This window comes from Leptodactylus fuscus, chromosome 5 (assembly GCF_031893055.1).
Source record: "Leptodactylus fuscus isolate aLepFus1 chromosome 5, aLepFus1.hap2, whole genome shotgun sequence".
NCBI classification, from domain to species: Eukaryota; Metazoa; Chordata; class Amphibia; order Anura; family Leptodactylidae; genus Leptodactylus; species Leptodactylus fuscus.
Genome location: NC_134269.1, coordinates 34315892 through 34338849, shown reverse-complemented (window position 1 = coordinate 34338849; position 22958 = coordinate 34315892). Strand labels below are relative to the sequence as shown.

Sequence of the window (22958 nt, the reverse complement as noted above, 5' to 3'; positions counted from 1 at the left end):
CAGACTGCTGTTATAGGGGGGCACTAGACTACACAACCAGACTGCTGTTATAGGGGGGCACTAGACTACACAACAAGACTGCTGTTATAGGGGGGCACTAGACTACACAACCAGACTGCTGTTATAGGGGGTGCACTAGACTATACAACCAGACTGCTGTTATAGGGGGGCACTAGACTATACAACCAGACTGCTGTTATGGGGGGGCACTAGACTACACAACCAGACTGCTGTTATAGGGGGGCACTAGACTATACAACCAGACTGCTGTTATAGGGGGAGCACTAGACTGTACAATCATACTGCTGTTATAGGGGGTGCACTAGACTATACAATCATACTGCTGTTATAGGGGGTGCACTAGACTATACAACCAGACTACTGTTATAGGGGGAGCACTAGACTACACAACCAGACTGCTGTTATAGGGGAGCACTAGACTACACAACCAGACTGCTGTTATAGGGGGGCACTAGAATGCACAAGCACACTGCTGTTATAGGGGAGCACTAGACTATATAACCAGACTGCTGTTATAGGGGGTGCACTAGACTATATAACCAGACTGCTGTTATACAGGGTGCACTAGACTATACAACCAGACTGCTGTTATAGGGGGTGCACTAGACTATATAACCAGACTGCTGTTATAGGGGAGCACTAGACTATATAACCAGACTGCTGTTATAGGGGGTGCACTAGACTATATAACCAGACTGCTGTTATAGGGGGTGCACTAGACTATACAATCAGACTGCTGTTATAGGGGGTGCACTAGACTATACCACCAGACTGCTGTTATAGGGGGTGCACTAGACTATACAACCAGACTGCTGTTATAGGGGGTGCACTAGACTATACAACCAGACTGCTGTTATAGGGGGTGCACTAGACTATACAACCAGACTGCTGTTATACAGGGTGCACTATAATGCACAAGCACACTGCTGCTATAAGGGGCGCTATAGATGACAGGTTTGCTGTCACAGCCTATACAGTCAGACTGCTCTGAGGTGTCCCAATAACGAGCCACACCAACAACCTTCATATAACATACACTTGTCTGACACACCGATTATTTTAGCTAAGGGAAATATTTCAATCTCGCTTCTCCATTGGCCACTTCTTCTGTCACTCAGGTAAAAGCCGCCATGCTATTGGCTAAGGATATCCCTTCTAGCCCCGCCTTCTCCAGTAAGGAAAACTGCTAGTAACACACATAGCAAGTCCCACCCAGCTGTCATTTTCTCGCTCTCGGATTGGCTACTCTCCTCACAATCTGATGTTCCCATTGGCTATGTTTTCTTTCCATAGAAGTTACTGCTAGTTCCGCCCCTCTGTCACCGGTTTAGTCTCTGATTGGCTGTGAGCTACGTCAATCGTCTGAAGGTCGCAACCCCATTGACTGGGTCTGTGTTGGCGTAGAGAAGGAGGCGGGGCGATGCCGTGTGTCTGATTTCTCCGCCGTTCGGTGCTATAGAGCCCCGGGGAGGGAGGAGCTGCTTGACAGCGCCGGGGGCCTGAGGTGAGGAGATGTCAGCTCGCTGGACGGAACCTGCCGCCTCCGTGGTCGTTTCTATGTGACCTAATGGGGACTGTACAAAAATCTGAGGTGATAGGTCTTCTGGGCGTCACGGTGTCCCTGTAGAGGGCGTGCCACTGGTGTTGGTGACATCATCAGGGGATTTAGGGTGCTGCCTGCAGGTATGTGTGTGGGAGAGACGTTGTCGTGTGACGTCATTCATTAGTCACCAATTAATGAGGTCATGATGCGTCCATAGAGCGCCCTTCTGACGTCACTTTGCCCCATCCCCTCATTCTGCACATCATCTCCTGGTCCTGAGCCCACCTGTCTGAATCCTTCCCTCCATCTTCCTGCCTGGTCCTCAGGCCCCCTCTCTAGTCCTGTCCCTTGTCCTCAGCCCACCCCTCTTATTATTCCTTCATCATCCCTATCCATCTTCTCCATCATCACCTGGTCCAGGACCCCTCATTGCGTAGTGTCCGCTCATCCCACACTGTACCCTCATCCCATAGTGTCCCCTCATCCCACACTCATCCCATACCGTCCCCTCATCCCACACTCATCCCATACCGTCCCCTCATCCCATACCGTCCCCTCATCCCACACTCATCCCATACCGTCCCCTCATCCCATACCGTCCCCTCATCCCATACCATCCGCTCATGCCATACCGTCCCCTCATCCCATACCGTCCCCTCATCCCATACCGTCCCCTCATCCCACACTCATCCCATACCGTCCCCTCATCCCATACCGTCCCCTCATCCCACACTCATCCCATACCGTCCCCTCATCCCATACCGTCCCCTCATCCCACACTCATCCCATACCGTCCCCTCATCCCATACCGTCCCCTCATCCCATACCATCCGCTCATGCCATACCGTCCCCTCATCCCATAATGTCCCCTCATCCCACACTCATCCCATAATGTCGCCTCATCCCATAATGTCCCCTCATCCCATAATGTTCCCTCATCCCATAATGTTCCCTCATTCCACACTCATCCCCTACAGTCCGCTCATCCCATACCATCCACTCATGCCATATCGTCTCCTCATCCCATATTGTGAACCTCATCCCATACCGTCCACTCATCCCATACCGTCCACTCATCCCATACTGTCCCCTAATTCCATACTGTCCACTCATCAAATCTCCATTGCTGACCATAGAGTGGTTTATCATATCACGTCACCATTAGAGATGAGCAAACACTGTTCGGATCAGCCGATCCGAACAGCACGCACCCATAGAAATGAATGGAAGCACCTGTGACGCTGACTTTGCTGGCGGCCGGCGTCACAGGTGCTTCCATTCATTTCTATGGGAGCGTGCTGTTCGGATCGGCTGATCCGAACAGTGTTCGCTCATCTCTAGTCACCAAATATATTGCTTATATTGTGTGACCATATATATGGCATGTATCATATAACCATGTCTATGGCTTGTATTGGGTGATGCTAGGTTCACACCTGCTTTCGGGTCTCCGTTCTGTGGTTTCCGTCTTCTGCATGCAAGAAGACGGAAACCACAGACCGTGTCCGGCCGTGAGCGCCGGTGAGCGTTTTATGCTCTGCGCCGCGAAACCGGATTTTTTAAACCGGACACAGAGTACTGCATGTCCAACTCTGTGTCCGGATTGAAAAAAATGGTTTTGGGGCGGAGAGCATAAAACGCTCACCGCCGCTCACGGCCAGACATCTTTCAAATCCATTCAAATGAGTGGGTGAGAAAGTCCTGCAGGTTTCCGTATCCTGCCTCTGTTTTGTGCAGGAAACGGAAACCTGCAGAACGGAGAGCGGGCGCAGATGTGAACAAGCCCTGACCGTGTCTAGGACTTCTATTTGGTGACCATATATCTAGCTCTTATCATCTGATCATATATATTGCTTGAATAACATGACCACATTGATCTCTTGAATTGTGATTATATCACTTATATCATGTAACCATATCTATCACTTACATCATGTGACTATCACATGATCATATATGTCACTTCTGAGTAGTCACAACAATCTAATATCATGAACTTGATTGACTTTTTCAGCAGGTTTTACCCACATGTGCCCTCCTAATATGGTTTCTATGCTGTTTTTGGCTCAGAGAAAGAACATGTCACTATTTTTTTTTTTTTTTCTTGAGCTGAGAGTTTTCAAATCATTACATAAATATATATACGTTATATGTACAGGTTGATCTGTAATGTACATCTGATGTCTATGGAGAGATCGGTGTGGCTGTAATGTACATCTGATGTCTATGGAGAGATCGGTGTGGCTGTAATGTACATCTGATGTCTATGGAGAGAGCAGTGGGGCTGTAATGTACATCTAATGTCTATGGAGAGATCAGTGTGGCTGTAATGTACATCTAATGTCTATGGAGAGATCGGTGTGGTCTGTAATGTACATCTGATGTCTATGGAGAGAACAGTGGGGATGTAATGTACATCTGATGTCTATGGAGAGATTAGTGGGGATGTAATGTATATCTAATGTCTATGGAGAGATCGGTGAGGATGTAATGTATATCTACAGCCCCACTGATCTCTCCATAGACATTAGATGTACATTACAGTCCCACTGTTCTCTCCATAGACATCAGATGTACATTACAGCCCCACTGTTCTCTCCATAGACATCAGATGTACATTACCTCCTCACTGATCTCTCCATAGACATCAGATGTACATTACAGCCCCACTGTTCTCTCCATAGACATCAGATGTACATTACCTCCTCACTGATCTCTCCATAGACATCAGATGTACATTACAGCCCCACTGTTCTCTCCATAGACATCAGATGTACATTACCTCCTCACTGATCTCTCCATAGACATCAGATGTACATTACAGCCCCACTGTTCTCTCCATAGACATTAGATGTACATTACCTCCTCACTGATCTCTCCATAGACATTAGATATACATTACAGCCCCACTGATCTCTCCATAGACATTAGATGTACATTACCTCCTCACTGATCTCTCCATAGACATTAGATATACATTACAGCCACACTGATCTCTCCATAGACATTAGATGTACATTACCTCCTCACTGATCTCTCCATAGACATTAGATGTACATTACAGTCCCACTGTTCTCTCCATAGACATCAGATGTACATTACAGACCACACCAATCTCTCCATAGACATTAGATGTACATTACCTCCTCACTGCTCTCTCCATAGACATCAGATGTACATTACAGCCCCACTGTTCTCTCCATAGACATCAGATGTACATTACAGACCACACCGATCTCTCCATAGACATTAGATGTACATTACCTCCTCACTGCTCTCTCCATAGAAATTAGATGTACATTACCTCCTCACTGCTCTCTCCATAGACATCAGATGTACATTACAGCCACACCGATCTCTCCATAGACATTAGATGTACATTACAGCCACACCGATCTCTCCATAGACATTAGATGTACATTACAGCCCCACTGATCTCTCCATAGACATCAGATGTACATTACAGCCCCACTGATCTCTCCATAGACATCAGATGTACATTACAGCCCCACTGTTCTCTCCATAGACATTAGATGTACATTACATCCCCACTGATCTCTCCATAGACATCAGATGTACATTACAGCCCCACTGATCTCTCCATAGACATCAGATGTACATTACAGCCCCACTGTTCTCTCCATAGACATTAGATGTACATTACAGCCACACTGATCGCTCCATAGACATCAGATGTACATTACAGCCTCACTGTTCTCTCCATAGACATCAGATGTACATTACAGCCTCACTGTTCTCTCCATAGACATCAGATGTACATTACCTCCTCACTGATCTCTCCATAGACATCAGATGTACATTACAGCCCCACTGATCTCTCCATAGACATCAGATGTACATTACAGCCCCACTGTTCTCTCCATAGACATTAGATGTACATTACAGCCACACCGATCTCTCCATAGACATTAGATGTACATTACAGCCACACCGATCTCTCCATAGACATTAGATGTACATTACAGCCCCACTGATCTCTCCATAGACATCAGATGTACATTACAGCCCCACTGATCTCTCCATAGACATCAGATGTACATTACAGCCCCACTGTTCTCTCCATAGACATTAGATGTACATTACATCCCCACTGATCTCTCCATAGACATCAGATGTACATTACAGCCCCACTGATCTCTCCATAGACATCAGATGTACATTACAGCCCCACTGTTCTCTCCATAGACATTAGATGTACATTACAGCCACACTGATCGCTCCATAGACATCAGATGTACATTACAGCCTCACTGTTCTCTCCATAGACATCAGATGTACATTACAGCCTCACTGTTCTCTCCATAGACATCAGATGTACATTACCTCCTCACTGATCTCTCCATAGACATCAGATGTACATTACAGCCCCACTGTTCTCTCCATAGACATTAGATGTACATTACAGCCCCACTGATCTCTCCATAGACATCAGATGTACATTACAGCCCCACTGATCTCTCCATAGACATCAGATGTACATTACAGCCCCACTGATCTCTCCATAGACATCAGATGTACATTACATCCCCACTGTTCTCTCCATAGACATCAGATGTACATTACAGCCCCACTGTTCTCTCCATAGACATTAGATGTACATTACAGCCCCACTGATCTCTCCATAGACATCAGATGTACATTACAGCCCCACTGATCTCTCCATAGACATCAGATGTACATTACAGCCCCACTGTTCTCTCCATAGACATCAGATGTACATTACAGCCACACTGATCGCTCCATAGACATCAGATGTACATTACAGCCCCACTGATCTCTCCATAGACATCAGATGTACATTACCTCCTCACTGTTCTCTCCATAGACATCAGATGTACATTACAGCCCCACTGTTCTCTCCATAGACATTAGATGTACATTACAGCCTCACTGTTCTCTCCATAGACATCAGATGTACATTACAGCCACACTGTTCTCTCCATAGACATCAGATGTACATTACAGCCACACTGATCGCTCCATAGACATCAGATGTACATTACCTCCTCACTGTTCTCTCCATAGACATCAGATGTACATTACAGCCACACTGTTCTCTCCATAGACATCAGATGTACATTACAGCCACACTGATCGCTCCATAGACATTAGATGTACATTACAGCCTCACTGTTCTCTCCATAGACATCAGATGTACATTACCTTTTACAATACCTTTTTTACTGTTGCATTGCATACTGTTTAAAGATTCCACAGCTCCTTTGCAGATAAATATGTTTCCATGGTTACAGACTACAAACAGATCCCGTGTTGTCTGATCCTGCAGTCATGTGACTTCATTCCTTCCGCCTCCTTTCTTACTCACATGCGGTAGATAGTGGATGGTAAAACATGACTACAGAATCAGACTACAGATGGTTGGTTTGTAGTCTGTAACCATGGAGACACATAGTTCTGCATATGAACTGTGTACACAATATATATATACAGTATATACTCTGTTGCTCAATTGTACTGTCAGTATGCTAGTGATGTGTGCTAGCTGTGCAGTATCTGTGTCTTGTTCTCTATGAAGATCCCTTAGTGCTTGTAGAGGAGACGCCCTTACACCAAATTGAATTTCATGGACCATGTAGTGATCTGTACAGAATGTGACAGAAACACTCTGTATATAGTTAGAGGTATATGGAGGTACAGCAGAGGCCTCCTCCACCCCTGTGGAAGACCTATTACGGCTCTGTACACAACTCAGACACAAGATGCTGAATGGGTGCGGGAAACTGAATTTAGCCCCATAGTAAGTTTTGCTGTAGAGTCCCACGCATCATTATTATTTGCATTATTCATGTGCTGTGACTGTGCGCATGTGATATCATTGGGGGTTTTCTGTACTGTGATGTCACCACTTACTTCTTGTATGCATTCATCCTGTACGGTGACATCACTGTGTTCATTCTCTTTATTTTTGCATTGTAACATCACTGTGAGTATTTGCTATGAACTAGAATTGCAATCATATTATGAGTAACAAAAGCTTATATTGACAGTTAGAATGAGTTAATGCAGCGTTGCAATATTTGCAGTGTTGCCCCTTCTTCTTCAGGACCTCTGCAATTCTCCCTGGCATGCTCTCAATCAGCTTCTGGACCAAATCCTGACTGATAGCCGTCCATTCTTGCACAATCAATGCTTGCATTTTGTCAGAATTTGTAGGTTTTTGTTTGTCCACCCGTCTCTTGATGATTGACCACAAGTTCTCAATGGGATTAAGATCTGGGGAGTTTCCAGGCCATGGACCCAAAATCTCTATGTTTTGTTCCCTGAGCCATTTAGTTATCACCTTTGCTTTATGGCAAGGTGCTCCATCTTGCTGGAAAAGGCATTGCTGATGGCCAAACTGCTCTTGGACGGTTGGGAGAAGTTGATCTTGGAGGACATTCTGGTACCATTCTTTATTCATGGCTGTGTTTTTAGGCAAGACTGTGAGAGAGCCGATTCCCTTGGCTGAGAAGCCACCCCACACATGAATGGTTTCAGGATGCTTTACAGTTTGCATGAGACAAGACTGGTGATAGCGCTCACCTCGTCTTCTCCGAATAAGCTGTTTTCCAGATGTCCCAAACAATCGAAAAGGGGATTCATCAGAGAAAATGACTTTACCCCAGTCCTCAGCAGTCCACTCCCTGTACCTTTTGCAGAATATCAGTCTGTCCCTGATGTTTTTTCTGGAGAGAAGTGGCGTCTTTGCTGCCCTCCTTGAAACCAGGCCTTGCTCCAAGAGTCTCCACCTCACAGTGAGTGCAGATGCACTCACACCTGCCTGCTGCCATTCCTGAGCAAGCTCTGCACTGCTGGTAGCCCAATCCCGCAGCTGAAACACTTTTAAGAGACGGTCCTGGCGCTTGCTGGTCTTTCTTGAGCGCCCTGGAGCCTTTTTGCCAACAATGGAACCTCTCTCCTTGAAGTTCTTGATGATGCGATAGATTGTTGACTGAGGTGCAATCTTTCTAGCTGCGATACTCTTCCCTGTTAGGCCATTTTTGTGCAGTGGAATGGTGACTGCACGTGTTTCTTTAGAGATAACCATGGTTAACAGAAGAGAAACAATGATGCCAAGCACCAGCCTCCTTTTAAAGTGTCCAGTGGTGTCATTCGTACTTAATCATGACAGATTGATCTCCAGCCCTGTCCTCATCAACACCCACACCTGTGTTAATGGAGCAATCACTGAAACGATGTTAGCTGGTCCTTTTAAGGCAGGGCTGCAATGATGTTGAAATGTGTTTGGGGGGATAACGTTCATTTTTTAGGCAAATATTGACTTTGCAAGTAATTGCTGTTAAGCTGATCACTCTTTATAACATTCTGGAGTATATGCAAATTGCCATTAGGAAAACTGAAGCAGTAGACTTTGTAAAAATTAATATTTGTATCATTCTCAAAACTTTTGGCCATGACTGTATTATCCTGTACTGTGACATCACTGTGTGTATTATCCTGTACTGTGACATCACTGTGTGTATTATCCTGTACTGTGACATCACTGTCTATATTATCCCTGTACTGTGACATCACTGTGTGTATTATCTCTGTACTGTGACATCACTGCGTGTATTATTCCTGTACTGTGACATCACTGTGTGTATTATCCCTGTACTGTGGCATCACTGTGTGTATTATCCCTGTACTGTGACATCACTGTGTGTATTATCCCTGTACTGTGACATCACTGTGTGTATTATCCCTGTACTGTGACATCACTGTGTGTATTATCTCTGTACTGTGACATCACTGTGTGTATTATCCCTGTACTGTGACATCACTGTGTGTATTACCTGTACTGTGACATCACTGTGTGTATTATCCCTGTACTGTGACATCACTGTGTGTATTATTCCTGTACTGTGACATCACTGTGTGTATTATCCCTGTACTGTGACATCACTGTGTGTATTATCTCTGTACTGTGACATCACTGTGTGTATTATCCTGTACTGTGACATCACTGCGTGTATTATCCTGTACTGTGACATCACTGTGTGTATTATCTCTGTACTGTGACATCACTGTGTGTATTATCCCTGTACTGTGACATCACTGTGTATATTATCCCTGTACTGTGACATCACTGTGTGTATTATCCCTGTACTGTGACATCACTGTGTGTATTATCCTGTACTGTGACATCACTGTCTATATTATCCCTGTACTGTGACATCACTGTGTGTATTATCCCTGTACTGTGACATCACTGCGTGTATTATCCTGTACTGTGACATCACTGTGTGTATTATCCCTGTACTGTGACATCACTGTGTGTATTATCCCTGTACTGTGACATCACTGTGTATATTATCCCTGTACTGTGACATCACTGTGTGTATTATCCCTGTACTGTGACATCACTGTGTGTATTATCCTGTACTGTGACATCACTGTGTGTATTATCCTGTACTGTGACATCACTGTCTATATTATCCCTGTACTGTGACATCACTGTGTGTATTATCCCTGTACTGTGACATCACTGCGTGTATTATCCTGTACTGTGACATCACTGTGTGTATTATCCCTGTACTGTGACATCACTGTGTGTATTATCTCTGTACTGTGACATCACTGTGTGTATTATCCCTGTACTGTGACATCACTGCGTGTATTATCCTGTACTGTGACATCACTGTGTGTATTATCCCTGTACTGTGACATCACTGTGTGTATTATCCCTGTACTGTGACATCACTGTGTGTATTATCTCTGTACTGTGACATCACTGTGTGTTTTATCCCTGTACTGTGACATCACTGTGTGTATTAACTTTGTTTTGTGTCATTAATTTGTTCTCATACCTGTTATATATATCTACCTACCTTATCTGCCTCCTATCTATCTATCTTTATATATTTTTGTAAGTTCTCCATCTGTCCTATGTATGTGTAATATATTCTGCACACCCCTCCATGACTGTGTGAGCCGAGGGCACTGGATGATGCCGTATCAATAACCAGCGCTTGTATATTAGAGTTTCACACTCCCCTTTATAATCCATCATCATAAAAAGTCTACTGCAGACAAAGGAAGCACAATTTCATTAAAATTACATAAAAGCCCAGTGGTAGAATAGCTGCCACTTCCCCGAGGCACACACAGTGCTGGTTTGCTGTATACCTGCCCACAGCTCAGATTTCTGTATAAGATGAAATGGGTCAGGCCTCCAGTGTTTTACACCATGGCTGGAAATGCATTTAAAGGGGAACTCCAGCTCTGCAGCCTATATTATTAGCATATTCTGCATACTGATCTCTGCTGGCATGTCTGGATAGTAATGTCTGGGTATTTGCTTTCCTTATTATCCTTAGAATAGGCCTTTGATATCATGGCTCCCTACCCCACGACCAATGGGGCCCCTTCAGTGTTTAAAGGGATCCTATCATTCAATCACAATTTTTTCTTATTAACACGTCAGAATAGCCTTAAGAAAGGCAATTCTTCTCCTACCTTTCGTTGTCTTCTCCGCGCCGCCGTTCGCTTTAAAATCTGTTTTTTGTCGGTATGTAAACGAGTTCTCTCGCAGCACTGGGGGCGGGCTCGAGTGATCAAACAGCACTGGGGGTGTCCCCAATGCTGCCAGAGAACTCTGCAGCTCCGCCTCCATCTTCTTCTGGAACGAGGTCTTCACCAAGTCTTCTTCTGGCGGTGGCTTGTAACTTCTAGGCCTAGGGCAAAGCCAAGAAAATGGCCGCTTACACAGTATTTTAAGTGGCCATTTTCTCATGGCCGGCGGGCATGCGCAGTGCGCAGGGGGATCATAGGAGGTTTCGGATGGATGTCTTTGCAATATATTGCTCCATCTTAAGCCATACCCTGGAAAATCCACGTGCTGTTGGCGGATTGTGACTATGATATATGGGCTCCAAGACACCCCCCCCCCAAAAAAAAAACAAAAAAAAAAAACACATGGGCCCCTAATAAAGCAGCATGACCCTTTACTGATAGCGTTTGGGACCACAAATGGGTAACGTTAGTCCTGTCCATGGCTCCATTCAGCAGGGATTCTTTTTTATGTTCTAGGATAGATTCACATTGCATTTTCTGGAGCTGGTTGTGGGGCATTTTTTTGCCAAAAAAAAGCCCCAGTCTTCTTTTCAATGGAAGCAATGACCAATTTTACTTCAGTGCGCTGTAAAAATAAGTGTTCTGCCCCATCTTGCTGCAGCTTCAGCCTCTGGCTCGTGGCCACACACTGACCAACCCCATTGCAGAAGCTGATGATCACGTGCAATCCTGAGGGCCCCGGTTTTTCCACAGGCAAAATTTAGCAAAAAAAGCAATGTGAGCCTTAATATGGTGGAAATGAGTCCTGGACTTTTGAGCGAAACTCAGCAGCAGCGCAAATCTCTCCCTTCCTTGAAGCTGATAGCTGTTACTCCTACTACTACTATTACTACTTCTGAAGCTGTCATGTCTTTTTATTTTTCAGATGAGCACTCTGGCCCCCCTCCATCTCTCAGACATGGCCAGCCCAGCTCTTAGTCCTGATGATTCGTCCCTGTCGGCGGCAGTGAGCGTCTCACCCTCGGACTCCGAAAACCTCAGTCCAGATGAGCTGGAGCTGCTCAGCAAACTGGAGGAGCAGAACAGGTACATAGGGGGCGTATATAAAACTGGGTATATATAGTGTGTATGGGTGGCATTGACTTCAGTGGGTAAAAAAATACAGCATTTAGTGTACATGTGCAAAGTTCTTGGATGAGTACCTGATATAGGCAGAAATCCAAGTCGGTCCTCTTACACACAACTGTGTGCTAGTTCAGCGTGCTAGCCAGGTTATTCTCAGGTTATGTACATGACTGTGTAATACACAGATCCGTGTGCGGGCCGACAGTTCAGGCCTCAAATTTCAGGAAAGTTCTTATTCCTGTCTGGTTTTGCAGATGTGCTTCTGTGGCCCCCATTCTTTAAATTAATTGGCTCTGGAACCACGGGCAGCACACGGATGACATCTTTGTGCCGTCCATATACCTGCCGTGCCATTCAATCATAGCGGGGACCAACACACAATAGTGTGCAAGGGGCTTATCAACACATACATACATTCATACATACTTATAATACACATTTATATCATACTATAGCATATCATACAGTCCTATGAAAAAGTTTGGGCACCCCTATTAATCTTAATCATTTTTTGTTCTAAATATTTTGGTGTTTGCAGCAGCCATTTCAGTTTGATATATCTAATAACTGATGGACACAGTAATATTTCAGGATTGAAATGAGGTTTATTGTACTAACAGAAAATGTGCAATATGCATTAAACCAAAATTTGACCGGTGCAAAAGTATGGGCACCCTTATCATTTTATTGATTTGAATTCCCCTAACTACTTTTTACTGACTTACTGAAGCACAAAATTGGTTTTGTAACCTCAGTGAGCTTTGAACTTCATAGCCAGGTGTATCCAATCATGAGAAAAGGTATTTAAGGTGGCCAATTGCAAGTTGATCTCCTATTTGAATCTCCTCTGAAGAGTGGCATCATGGGCTACTCAAAACAACTCTCAAATGATCTGAAAACAAAGATTGTTCAACATAGTTGTTCAGGGGAAGGATACAAAAAGTTGTCTCAGAGATTTAACCTGTCAGTTTCCACTGTGAGGAACATAGTAAGGAAATGGAAGACCACAGGGACAGTTCTTGTTAAGCCCAGAAGTGGCAGGCCAAGAAAAATATCAGAAAGGCAGAGAAGAAGAATGGTGAGAACAGTCAAGGACAATCCACAGACACCTCCAAAGAGCTGCAGCATCATCTTGCTGCAGATGGTGTCACTGTGCATCGGTCAACTATACAGCGCACTTTGCACAAATAGAAGCTGTATGGGAGAGTGATGAGAAAGAAGCCGTTTCTGCACGTACGCCACAAATAGAGTTGCCTGAGGTATGCAAAAGCACATTTGGACAAGGCAACTTCATTTTGGAAACAAAAATTGAGTTGTTTGGTTATAAAAAAAGGCGTTATGCATGGCGTCCAAAAAGAAACAGCATTCCAAGAAAAACACATGCTACCCACTGTAAAATTTGGTGGAGGTTCCATCATGCTTTGGGGCTGTGTGGCCAATGCCGGCATCGGGAATCTTGTTAAAGTTGAGGGTCGCATGGATTCCACTCAGTATCAGCAGATTCTTGAGAATAATGTTCAAGAATCAGTGACGAAGTTGAAGTTACGCCGGGGATGGATATTTCAGCAAGACAATGATCCAAAACACCGCTCCAAATCGACTCAGGCATTCATGCAGAGGAACAAGTACAATGTTCTGGAATGGCCATCCCAGTCCCCAGACCTGAATATCATTGAACATCTGTGGGATGATTTGAAGCGGGCTGTCCATGCTCGGCGACCATCTAACTTAACTGAACTTGAATTGTTTGTCCAAAATACCTTTATCCAGGATCCAGGAACTGATTAAAAGCTACAGGAAGCGACTAGAGGCTGTTATCTTTGCAAAAGGAGGATGTACTAAATATTAATGTCACTTTTCTGTTGAGGTGCCCATACTTTTGCACCGGTCAAATTTTGGTTTAATGCATATTGCGCATTTTCTGTTAGTACAATAAACCTCATTTCAATCCTGAAATATTACTGTGTCCATCAGTTATTAGATATATCAAACTGAAATGGCTGTTATAAACACCAAAATATTTAGAACTAAAAATGATTAAGATTAATAGGGGTGCCCAAACTTTTTCATAGGACTGTATATCATACTAGCCTCTGTCTGCGACTTCGTCTGCGTGCTGTTGGCGTTGATGATCTGCCTATATTCAGCAAATTACTGCCATCGATGGTTTGCCTTCTCCGGAGTTTTGGCAGCTCTCAAGCTGTCCTGCTGCTGAACTTCTTCCCTCGCACCATGCCCGTGATTGTTCCGGCATCTCAGCAGCTGGCCAGGACGCCATATAATGATCGTGTTGTTGGCATCGATAATCTGCCTACTCGGCGTTTCAGATGCTCTAAGAGCCGCTTGACGTTTAGCTTGCTCAATCCTCCTGAGCTCCGCTTGAGGAGAACTCTGTGACTTCTGCCTACCTTTATAGCTCTTGTTGTTTTAGAATGTTGCCACAAATTAGATTTACTTTTTCCCGGCATGTTTAAAATTGGCAAACTGCCAACGTGCATTTAAGGCGTTTTCCCATGTCAGTGTCTCAGCACTGCAGAAGATCAGATAATATGCAAATGCTTGTACACAGTGGACTCTGTGTTATCTGTGTTTTTACACAGAGAGATATCAGACCAGGCTTTATCAGCAAACTCCAATTAGCTGAGATAGTGCTACTGGCAAGAGCAGTTTAATATAGTCTAAATTCATAACAGTTGTGAAGCCATGTGATTTACCAGCATAAAAAGTAGCCTATGTGTTAATCGAGGTTACAATCTATCTATGTGCCGAATTTCATTCAAATCCATTCAGCCGTTTTTGCGTGAAAGAGTAACAAACATCTATTATTATTATTATTATTATTATTATTATTATATATATATTATATATTATAAGTAATAGAATAGGATAGGGTTAGTAGGATTGACAACGCCTTAAATGTATAATATGCCTGGCTGTTACCCCGACCCATTTTGAGACCAGGATTGTCTGTGTGGTTTGACATTTCCTCTAAATGTACAATATTGTATGTATAATACTAACATTTATAGTAAAATAATAATAAAGGGGTTTTACAAGACTTTGATACTGATAGGCTATCGTTTCATTACCATTCCAAGCGTTGTACATTCAGTAGTGGATTTGCCTTTTATTAATATAGTTCTGTCCTATTCCTTGTAAATAATGGAAAACCAATAGACTGCAGAACCACGCACAGCCACTAAAGAATCTACGGCACTGTTCCTGGTAATACAGCGGCTTGTCCAATCTGATATCGATGTCCATCCTGGGAAACGCCTTTAAAGCTAATGAGAACATTCAAGGATTTGTTGTAAGCTGTATACAAGCTATATGGGCACAGGCAGCTCATTTCCTATTCCAGTCAATGGAAGTGAAGCTGTGACATTGCTATAGTGCACATATATGTATACTGTATACAGTTTCCGGCTACTGTAGGGCTAGTGCTGGGGAACTGCTACCAATCATTTGTATAGAAGCAGAGCTTCTGTCCATACACCTTGCACCTGTATACAGGTGATGGGTGCAGGGCCCACCTATCAGATACGGTTGATGTATCCTGTGGATAGACCGTCAGTATCCATTACCATAGGGTCTCTGACAATCCCTTTAAGCAGATTCCATTGTTCTGCGCATGGCACCCGCTGTGCTGCCCGATGACCAATGTGGCAGTGTTGGTTATAGCAGCCATAAATAAGAGCTGGAATCTGATTGGTTGTTGTTGGTGCCAGTGTCTCCTGCTGAAATACAGGAAGGGTTTATCATCGGCAAATGATTTATGGCTGAAAGTAAGAGAGGAATCCGAGAAATCAATGATTCATCCAGTGCTGTCCTGTGTACGTCCGTCTGATGGATCTCAGTTACTGGCCATCGCAGGAGTCGTATTCTCAGCACAAGAGGGAGAAGGAATGGGAAGTGGGCGACGCGGCTAACATCTCCAGTAAATACACAGATCTAGCCGGCACCATCTGTATAGTCTGCACACTGCTCTATTTGTGTGTCACCATAGTGTGCGGTGCTATTTGTGACACACACTAATGTATTTACCATGACTGCATGCTCCATATATACCCCAGCATGGTGAGGCAATATGTTATACTACAGCAGCGTGTCATCTGTACACGTGGTGTATGCGGTAAGTGTGTGGTTATTAAAGCGCTTCATTTAGGAAGGCGTCTTGGTCTGTAAAAGTAGCCTCGTGTCCAGTGCTCACTGTAAGGCAAGTGGTAGCCATATAATACATGGACTGGTCAGGTCCGCCACAGCTGGAGCCATTTATAGTAGGTAACTCTCCTCTCTGGCGTATAGAAGAAGGTCCATGATGGAGAGACCCCCCTATATGATGCTTGAATACCCTATGTGGAAGGGGTTGTTTATATAGAACAGCCCCTATCCAAATTTTTATTCAGCCATCCTTTAGACAATGGATATGGCTAATCATGCATCTTTGCAAAAATTGGGATGGTAGGTGGCGCTGTGGCACAGTTTTTCTCATGACAAAGGGACCTGTCTAGCCCTAAAGTGTGCTGATTGTGCAGCTTGTCAATCATATATATATATATATATATATATGTATAGTATATCTGTTCCATGAAGTGAAGGTAGCACCATCTATCATCACAATGATGGAGTAGTCATGAACATGGTCATGTAAAAATCTAGAACCCCGAAGAGAAGAATACCTTCTGGACAGACACTATTCATAGAAGGATGGACAAAATACTGTCGTTTTTAAGGTTATTCTCCTAGTCATTAGTAGGAACATATTCCTTGAAGTTTAGCAGCGTTCTCCTGGCACCTGGGAATAGTCAAGCTCTGGTCACCAGGACTTGATGGCATCTGCTATAGATAGGTGAATAGTCTTTATTTTGCTTACTTATATAGTACCACCATAATGTGTAGTGCTTTATAGACATTGTCTATCATTGTCCCACATAGAGCTCACAATCTACATTACCTTGTAGTATGTCTGAGTACCCAGAGGAAACCCACACAAGGAGAACATAGAAACTCCTTGTAGATGTTGTCCTTGATCAGATTCGAACCCAGGACTCCAGCATTGCAAAGCCGCAGTGCGAACCACTGAATGCACCAAGTACAATGTGTTTCACTTGTAAAAATAAGAAAACCGTGATCAAAACTGCATACTTTTTTAAATGGGGAGAATACTCATGTATTGGGTGCAATTTTGATGTTCTTGGTGCAGTTTCTTAAAGGGTTACCCAAGACTCAAAGGGTAACCCAGGATAGGTCATCAGTATCTGATCGGTCCAACACAAGGTATAAGTTCAAGTGAATGAAAGCAGAGCTACAGTCCCCGAGTGCAACCACTACAGTGTACAGAGCTGGAAGCTGTATACGGTATACAGAGCCGTACACTGTACAGAACCGCAGCTCTAATCCGAATAGGGGCAGAATTGTTTCTGACAGTATCGGACCCCCACCGATCAGAGACCATTACCCTTCTGTCTCAGACTACATCTTTAATCCCAAATGCATTTATTTAGCGTTTCAAGAAACAGCATCAAAACTACGCATAATGTTTTTCTATGAAGTTTTGACTGCACCATGTAAATGCACCCTTATAGGTTCTTGCCCTTTATGATCCGCACCTTGTATATACAGTATATTATGAGACTTCCATGTACCGTAAGTCACACTCCAAGCTGACCATGCTGCAGTATACGTTGTTGTAGACATTACCCGCGTGGCATGAGGCTGGCACACTCGGCTGAGCTTGCCCATGGCTGATAGGAGTGTCATGTTTGATCATTTCTGTGCAGAGCTCATTAAAATGTGCCGAGACCTTGTTGTGAAACCTTCCATTGCTGCGTGTGTCTGGGAAAGTCAGCTGCAATTCTCCCAGCAGGACAATGGCGTATAGATAGCGAAGCCAGGCGGCTTTCATCCTCTGCACAATGTCCTCTTTCAGACACATGGGGCCGGGTGAATAGCACAGGCTGGCTTCTTTTCCGATTTAATTCATCCCAATTAAATATAGCCTTCATTACCATGTATGAGGCAGAGCGGCGAATAGAATTCCATCAGCAGTATGTGTATTATGTATAATTATAACATATCACACAGCAGGGTATATACTTCTACCTCTTCAGATGTGCGAGTACTGAGGGATATTTTAAAGGGGCTCTCCGGGGAGAGTGTAAAGACTTGCTTATGCCGTTGTTATGTGTAGGGCTGGGCAATGAATCACAACCGTCACCAACTCTATCATCAGATGCCGATACATTTGACTATAATGGGGGCAAATGGACGATGATTTTTTTTATTTCGATCATAATCGCCCCCACACTTAGTTCTGTGTGGGACAAACCACAGGTGTCTGGGCTGATTCCAACCCTGGGTCACGTATTTGGGACCAGCACCCATCCTCCCTCCTCTCCTAGGTTCACTGGTACTTACCTGTAGTATGGGGCTGGCTTCTCTATGATAGTGATATAGTCTGTCAGCCCACACAGTACAGGAGAGGAAGGCAGAGGCTCTTGAATGAGAAACTCATACACATGTGAATAAGCCCTAAATTGGAGTGATCAGGAGATCTGTGTTTCTCCAGACTTCAGGCAGATAAGGTTATAGTATTGAGAGTTGAACTGTAAGGCCGGGTTCAGATGGGGATTTTTGGGCTGGATTTTGATACGGAATCCGTATTAGAATCCAACTAAAAAAAAACACCTTTTCCTTTTTCATTTCCTTTTTCCGCGAGTGGTTTGTTCCCACTCGCAGAAAAAATAAGCAACCTGCCCTTTCTTCAGACGGATTCTGTGACTGACTCAGCCACGGCGTCCGCCTCACGACACCTCCCTCCCGACTAGGCCCATTTATTTGGGCCTAATTCGGAGCAGAGTGCCGCAAATGGATGCCCGTGCAGTGCAGCAGCATCCAGTCACAGCTAGATGTTTTTTGGACCGGAATCTGAGGCGGCCCCCGCTTCAAATTCCGGTCCAAAACATTCACGCGTGAACTCAGCCTAAAGGTGGCCTTTCATATTGAATCAATGTCGGACAAAACCAGTGATTTTGGATGCAACTAATGTTTATGGGGACCTCCATATTCTCCCTCGACTGCAGGTGTTGGGAGCAGAAGAGTTAAAGGGGCTCTATCTACTTACGCATCGTGCACGGGGGGCGGGCATTCAGGGTGTGTCTTCTTCATCCACGCCTCTTCTTCCTGCGATGTCTTCGGGTCCCGTCCTCCTCCGGCGCTCGCGAGCGGACACTGATATAAAAAAAATGGCTTGGGCGCATGCGCAGTAGCCGTAGTAGAAGCCGCATGCTACTGCGCAGGCGCCCAGGCCATTTTTTTTATGTAATGGATGCGTGGATGAAGAAGACACACACTGAATGCCCGCCCAGCGTGCACGATGCGTAAGTAGATAACATTCTTTTTTAGGGTTTAGGGGGGTAGTTTAATATAACATTTACGGTGCCTGAATAGCCTTTTTAAAGGCTATGCACGCATATGTGCAGCATGATTTTGCTGATAGAGCCCCTTTAAGTAGTTGGATTTTAATGCTGTACCCCTTTGATCTTGGAGAGATGAGCTTTCACCAGAGGTGTCTCACAAAGTCTTTCTACCCTCTCCACATAGATGACATGCTCAACCTAGGACCACATCATTTGATCAGTGTTTCTTTAAGAAAGTCTTGATTTTAGGGGCAACACGGTGGCTCAGTGGTTAGCACTGCAGCCTTGCAGCGCTGGAGTCCCGGGTTTGAATCCCACCAGGAACAACATCTGCAAGGAGTTTGTATGTTCTCCCCGTGCTTGTGTGGATTTCATCCCATTCTACAAAGACATACTGATAGGGAGAAAAATGTACATTGTGATCCCTATATGGGGCTAACAATCTACATTAAAAAATGAAAGAAAGTCTTGATGTTACCGGTCGTCATTTTCTGATGTAGCGTTCTTTCTGCCGCAGGCTCCTGGAAGCAGACTCCAAATCCCTACGCAGTGTTTCCGGTTCCTGCAGGACCAGTGTCACCTCCCCGGGGCCACCGCCTTTGGACCAGGACAGCTGGGAGCTTTGGGGCCGCATTGTCACTCACTGGGAGGAATGGACCAGAAGGAAGGAGAAGCTTTTGAAGGTCAGTGAGAGTCTTAGATGATGATGAAGATGAGCTTGTGTTTGGCCATGCCAGATTACATTACAGTTCTCTAGGGAGGACGGTCTGTGATGTTCTAGGGGTATATTACATTACAGGACAATGTATTACACTGCTGGCAATCATTACCATAGATTGTCCTATTACTGTGCACAGGCTCTCTCCATCAGCTGAAACACTATCTGTCTCATCCTGGGTTAATGGTTACCTCTGCGGGCACCGGCTTGTAAAATCACAGGCTCAGCCAGCGCATAGGCCATATACAATCATATCCCATAAATGTTCTATTGACGATAAATCTGTCGACCAGGCAGGGCAAGGAAGTGTTATAAGCTGGCGGTGTAAACTTTGTGTGTGCGGGTGAGCATTATCCTTATAAAAAATGCCAGTGAGAGATAACACATGTGGCCGCGGGATGTCCTGTACATATCATGGAGTGTCCCTTGTATTACTAATAGGGGGGAATGCCTGTCGTATGTGATGGCTCCCCAGATCATCACGCCAGCAGATGGGACAGTGTGTCCCTCCATGGTAAAGGCAGGATTGAAGGATCCCCCACAAGGCTTCCATACTCAAACCAGACTGTCATCCATCAGATCCCAAATGGAACCTGGATTCATTGCTAAAAATGATATGATAAGTCCCAGTTTCTTATTCCCGACACCATTGCCAATGAAGGAGACAATGGCAGGACAGGTAGCGGCACTGTGCACCAAATCTTCTTCTGTTAAGAACCTGGAATGGTCCGGGCAGAGACAGGGGGTGTAGTGAAGGCGCCATTTGTGTCTGAATAGTGGTCAAGGAAACTGAGGGAGCTGCTCACATGATCCTCTATGCTGATGTCTCCCTGTGGAGTCGGAGTTGGGGACAATTAAAATCAAATTATTTTAAATGATATTATAGAATGTCTTCAGTTGCATCATAGAGGCATGTCTAGTCGTCAACGATCTGTCCCTGAGAGGTACACTACTCAAAAGTAGCCCCTACAAGCCTTTTTAAAGTGCAGGGGGGAAGGACAGCACTTATACGCCCTCTTGTGGAAAGACCCAGATACTAACCAGACCACATCTATAACCCTTTCCGTATGTCCCTGAGACTTAACTGCATGCCGAGTTTTGCAGCAGTCCAACCTGTCTGTGTTTGTCAATGAGTGTATGTATTCTGATAGGACGCGGTATCCTGGGGGTTCTCTTTGAGGATTAGTTAGTTATATTGCTCTCACCTGCACACTATCTTGGTTTTACAAGCACAGATGTCATTGCTTCTTAAAGACATTTCTCATTGTCTTTCTTGTGTGTCCCACAGGAGCTCATTCGGAAGGGGATCCCTCATCATTTTCGAGCCATAGTATGGCAGATGCTGTGCAATGCAACAGACATGCCAGTGAAAAAGCAATATGCTGATCTTCTAAAGATGTCCTCTCCATGTGAGAAGCTGATCCGAAGGGATATTGCTCGAACCTACCCTGAGCACGACTTCTTCCGCGGACAGGACAGCCTGGGGCAGGAGGGGCTTTTTAATGTCATGAAGGTAAAGTGAAAGCCGCGAGAGCTGATCCTATAGAGCGATAGAAAATACACTTAAAGGTAAACTGGAAAACCGCAGAGTAGGGCTAAAATATTCTGAAAAGAAGTGATACTCACCTACCCCTGGTCCTCCACTCCAGCGTCTGGTCGCATATCCATACCATGTTCGTCTTGTCTGGGCCGGAAGTGAAGCCGCTCTGGTGACTGCTGTGGCCTCGGCGATCATGTGTTTGATACCAGTGACATATTAGCAGGGACCCATAGCCACCGTATGACCACAGAGGCCAAGGTTTGGCCGTAGCAGTCACCTTGGAGACGTCACATCTGGCCCAGCAAGTGTGGGCTCTGAATGGAACAGGGGACCAGTGTCTGGAATGGGGGACTGGGGTGGGTGGGTATCGCTTGTTTTTTTACCCGTCAGCAATGCTCATGGAAAGATGGAGAAACATAAGCAGCTAAGGCTCATTGATGTGGCCATTCTTCCTTGTAGCGAGTCAGCCGTTCATTCTCTCTATGTTAAATTGTGGGCAAACCCACATCCTATAGATCAGCGGTTCTCTACCTGTGGGTCGCGACCCTGGCGGGGGTCGAACGACCAAAACACAGGGGTCGCCTAAAGTGTACCTCCCAACCGTCCCGATCGGTGGGAGGTATGACCCGGTTTCAATTTATCGGCGCCTGGAGGACGCCGATGAGTTGAACACACAAGCGATTAAAGCAGGAGCTGTCACAGCCAGCTCCTGCTTTAAACACTGCGCTGCGACTTCTGCATGTGTAGCCACCATGTGATGATGTCACATCGCGGCTACAACTATATGAGTAAGACTGAGACTGAGCGGGCGGCGGGGGAGCGTTGGAAGGTGAGTGGAAGAGGTTTTTTTCGTTTTAAACATTAAGGTGGAACATAATGAAGGGGCAGATGAAAGGGGGGACGTCATGACACTGGGGGCAGAGATGGAGGGACATGAAGCTCTGGGCAGAGATGGGGGAACATGAAACTGGGGAACAGATGGGGACATGAAACTGTGGGCAGATGAAGGGGGGGTACAGCATGACACTGGGGGCAGATATGGGGGGACATGTAACT

At 45.0% G+C, this 22958-nt stretch overlaps 1 protein-coding gene across 5 annotated transcripts in view; it reads left to right on the top strand.

The window, feature by feature from the left end:
• The first annotated feature begins 1421 nt into the window (after positions 1-1421).
• The window catches only part of EVI5L (ecotropic viral integration site 5 like), a 39517-nt gene continuing 17980 nt past the window's right edge, over positions 1422-22958 (top strand). For 4 of the 5 annotated variants that reach the window (XM_075272841.1, XM_075272840.1, XM_075272839.1 and 1 more), the window contains exons 1-4: positions 1422-1525; positions 12027-12187; positions 20162-20327; positions 21651-21875. In XM_075272841.1, coding sequence (XP_075128942.1) covers positions 12027-12187; positions 20162-20327; positions 21651-21875 — 552 coding nt within the window. In that variant the 5' untranslated portion in view covers positions 1422-1525. Of the gene's footprint in view, positions 1705-12026; positions 12188-20161; positions 20328-21650; positions 21876-22958 lie in introns of all 5 variants that reach the window. The other variant, XM_075272838.1, reaches the window with a different exon arrangement.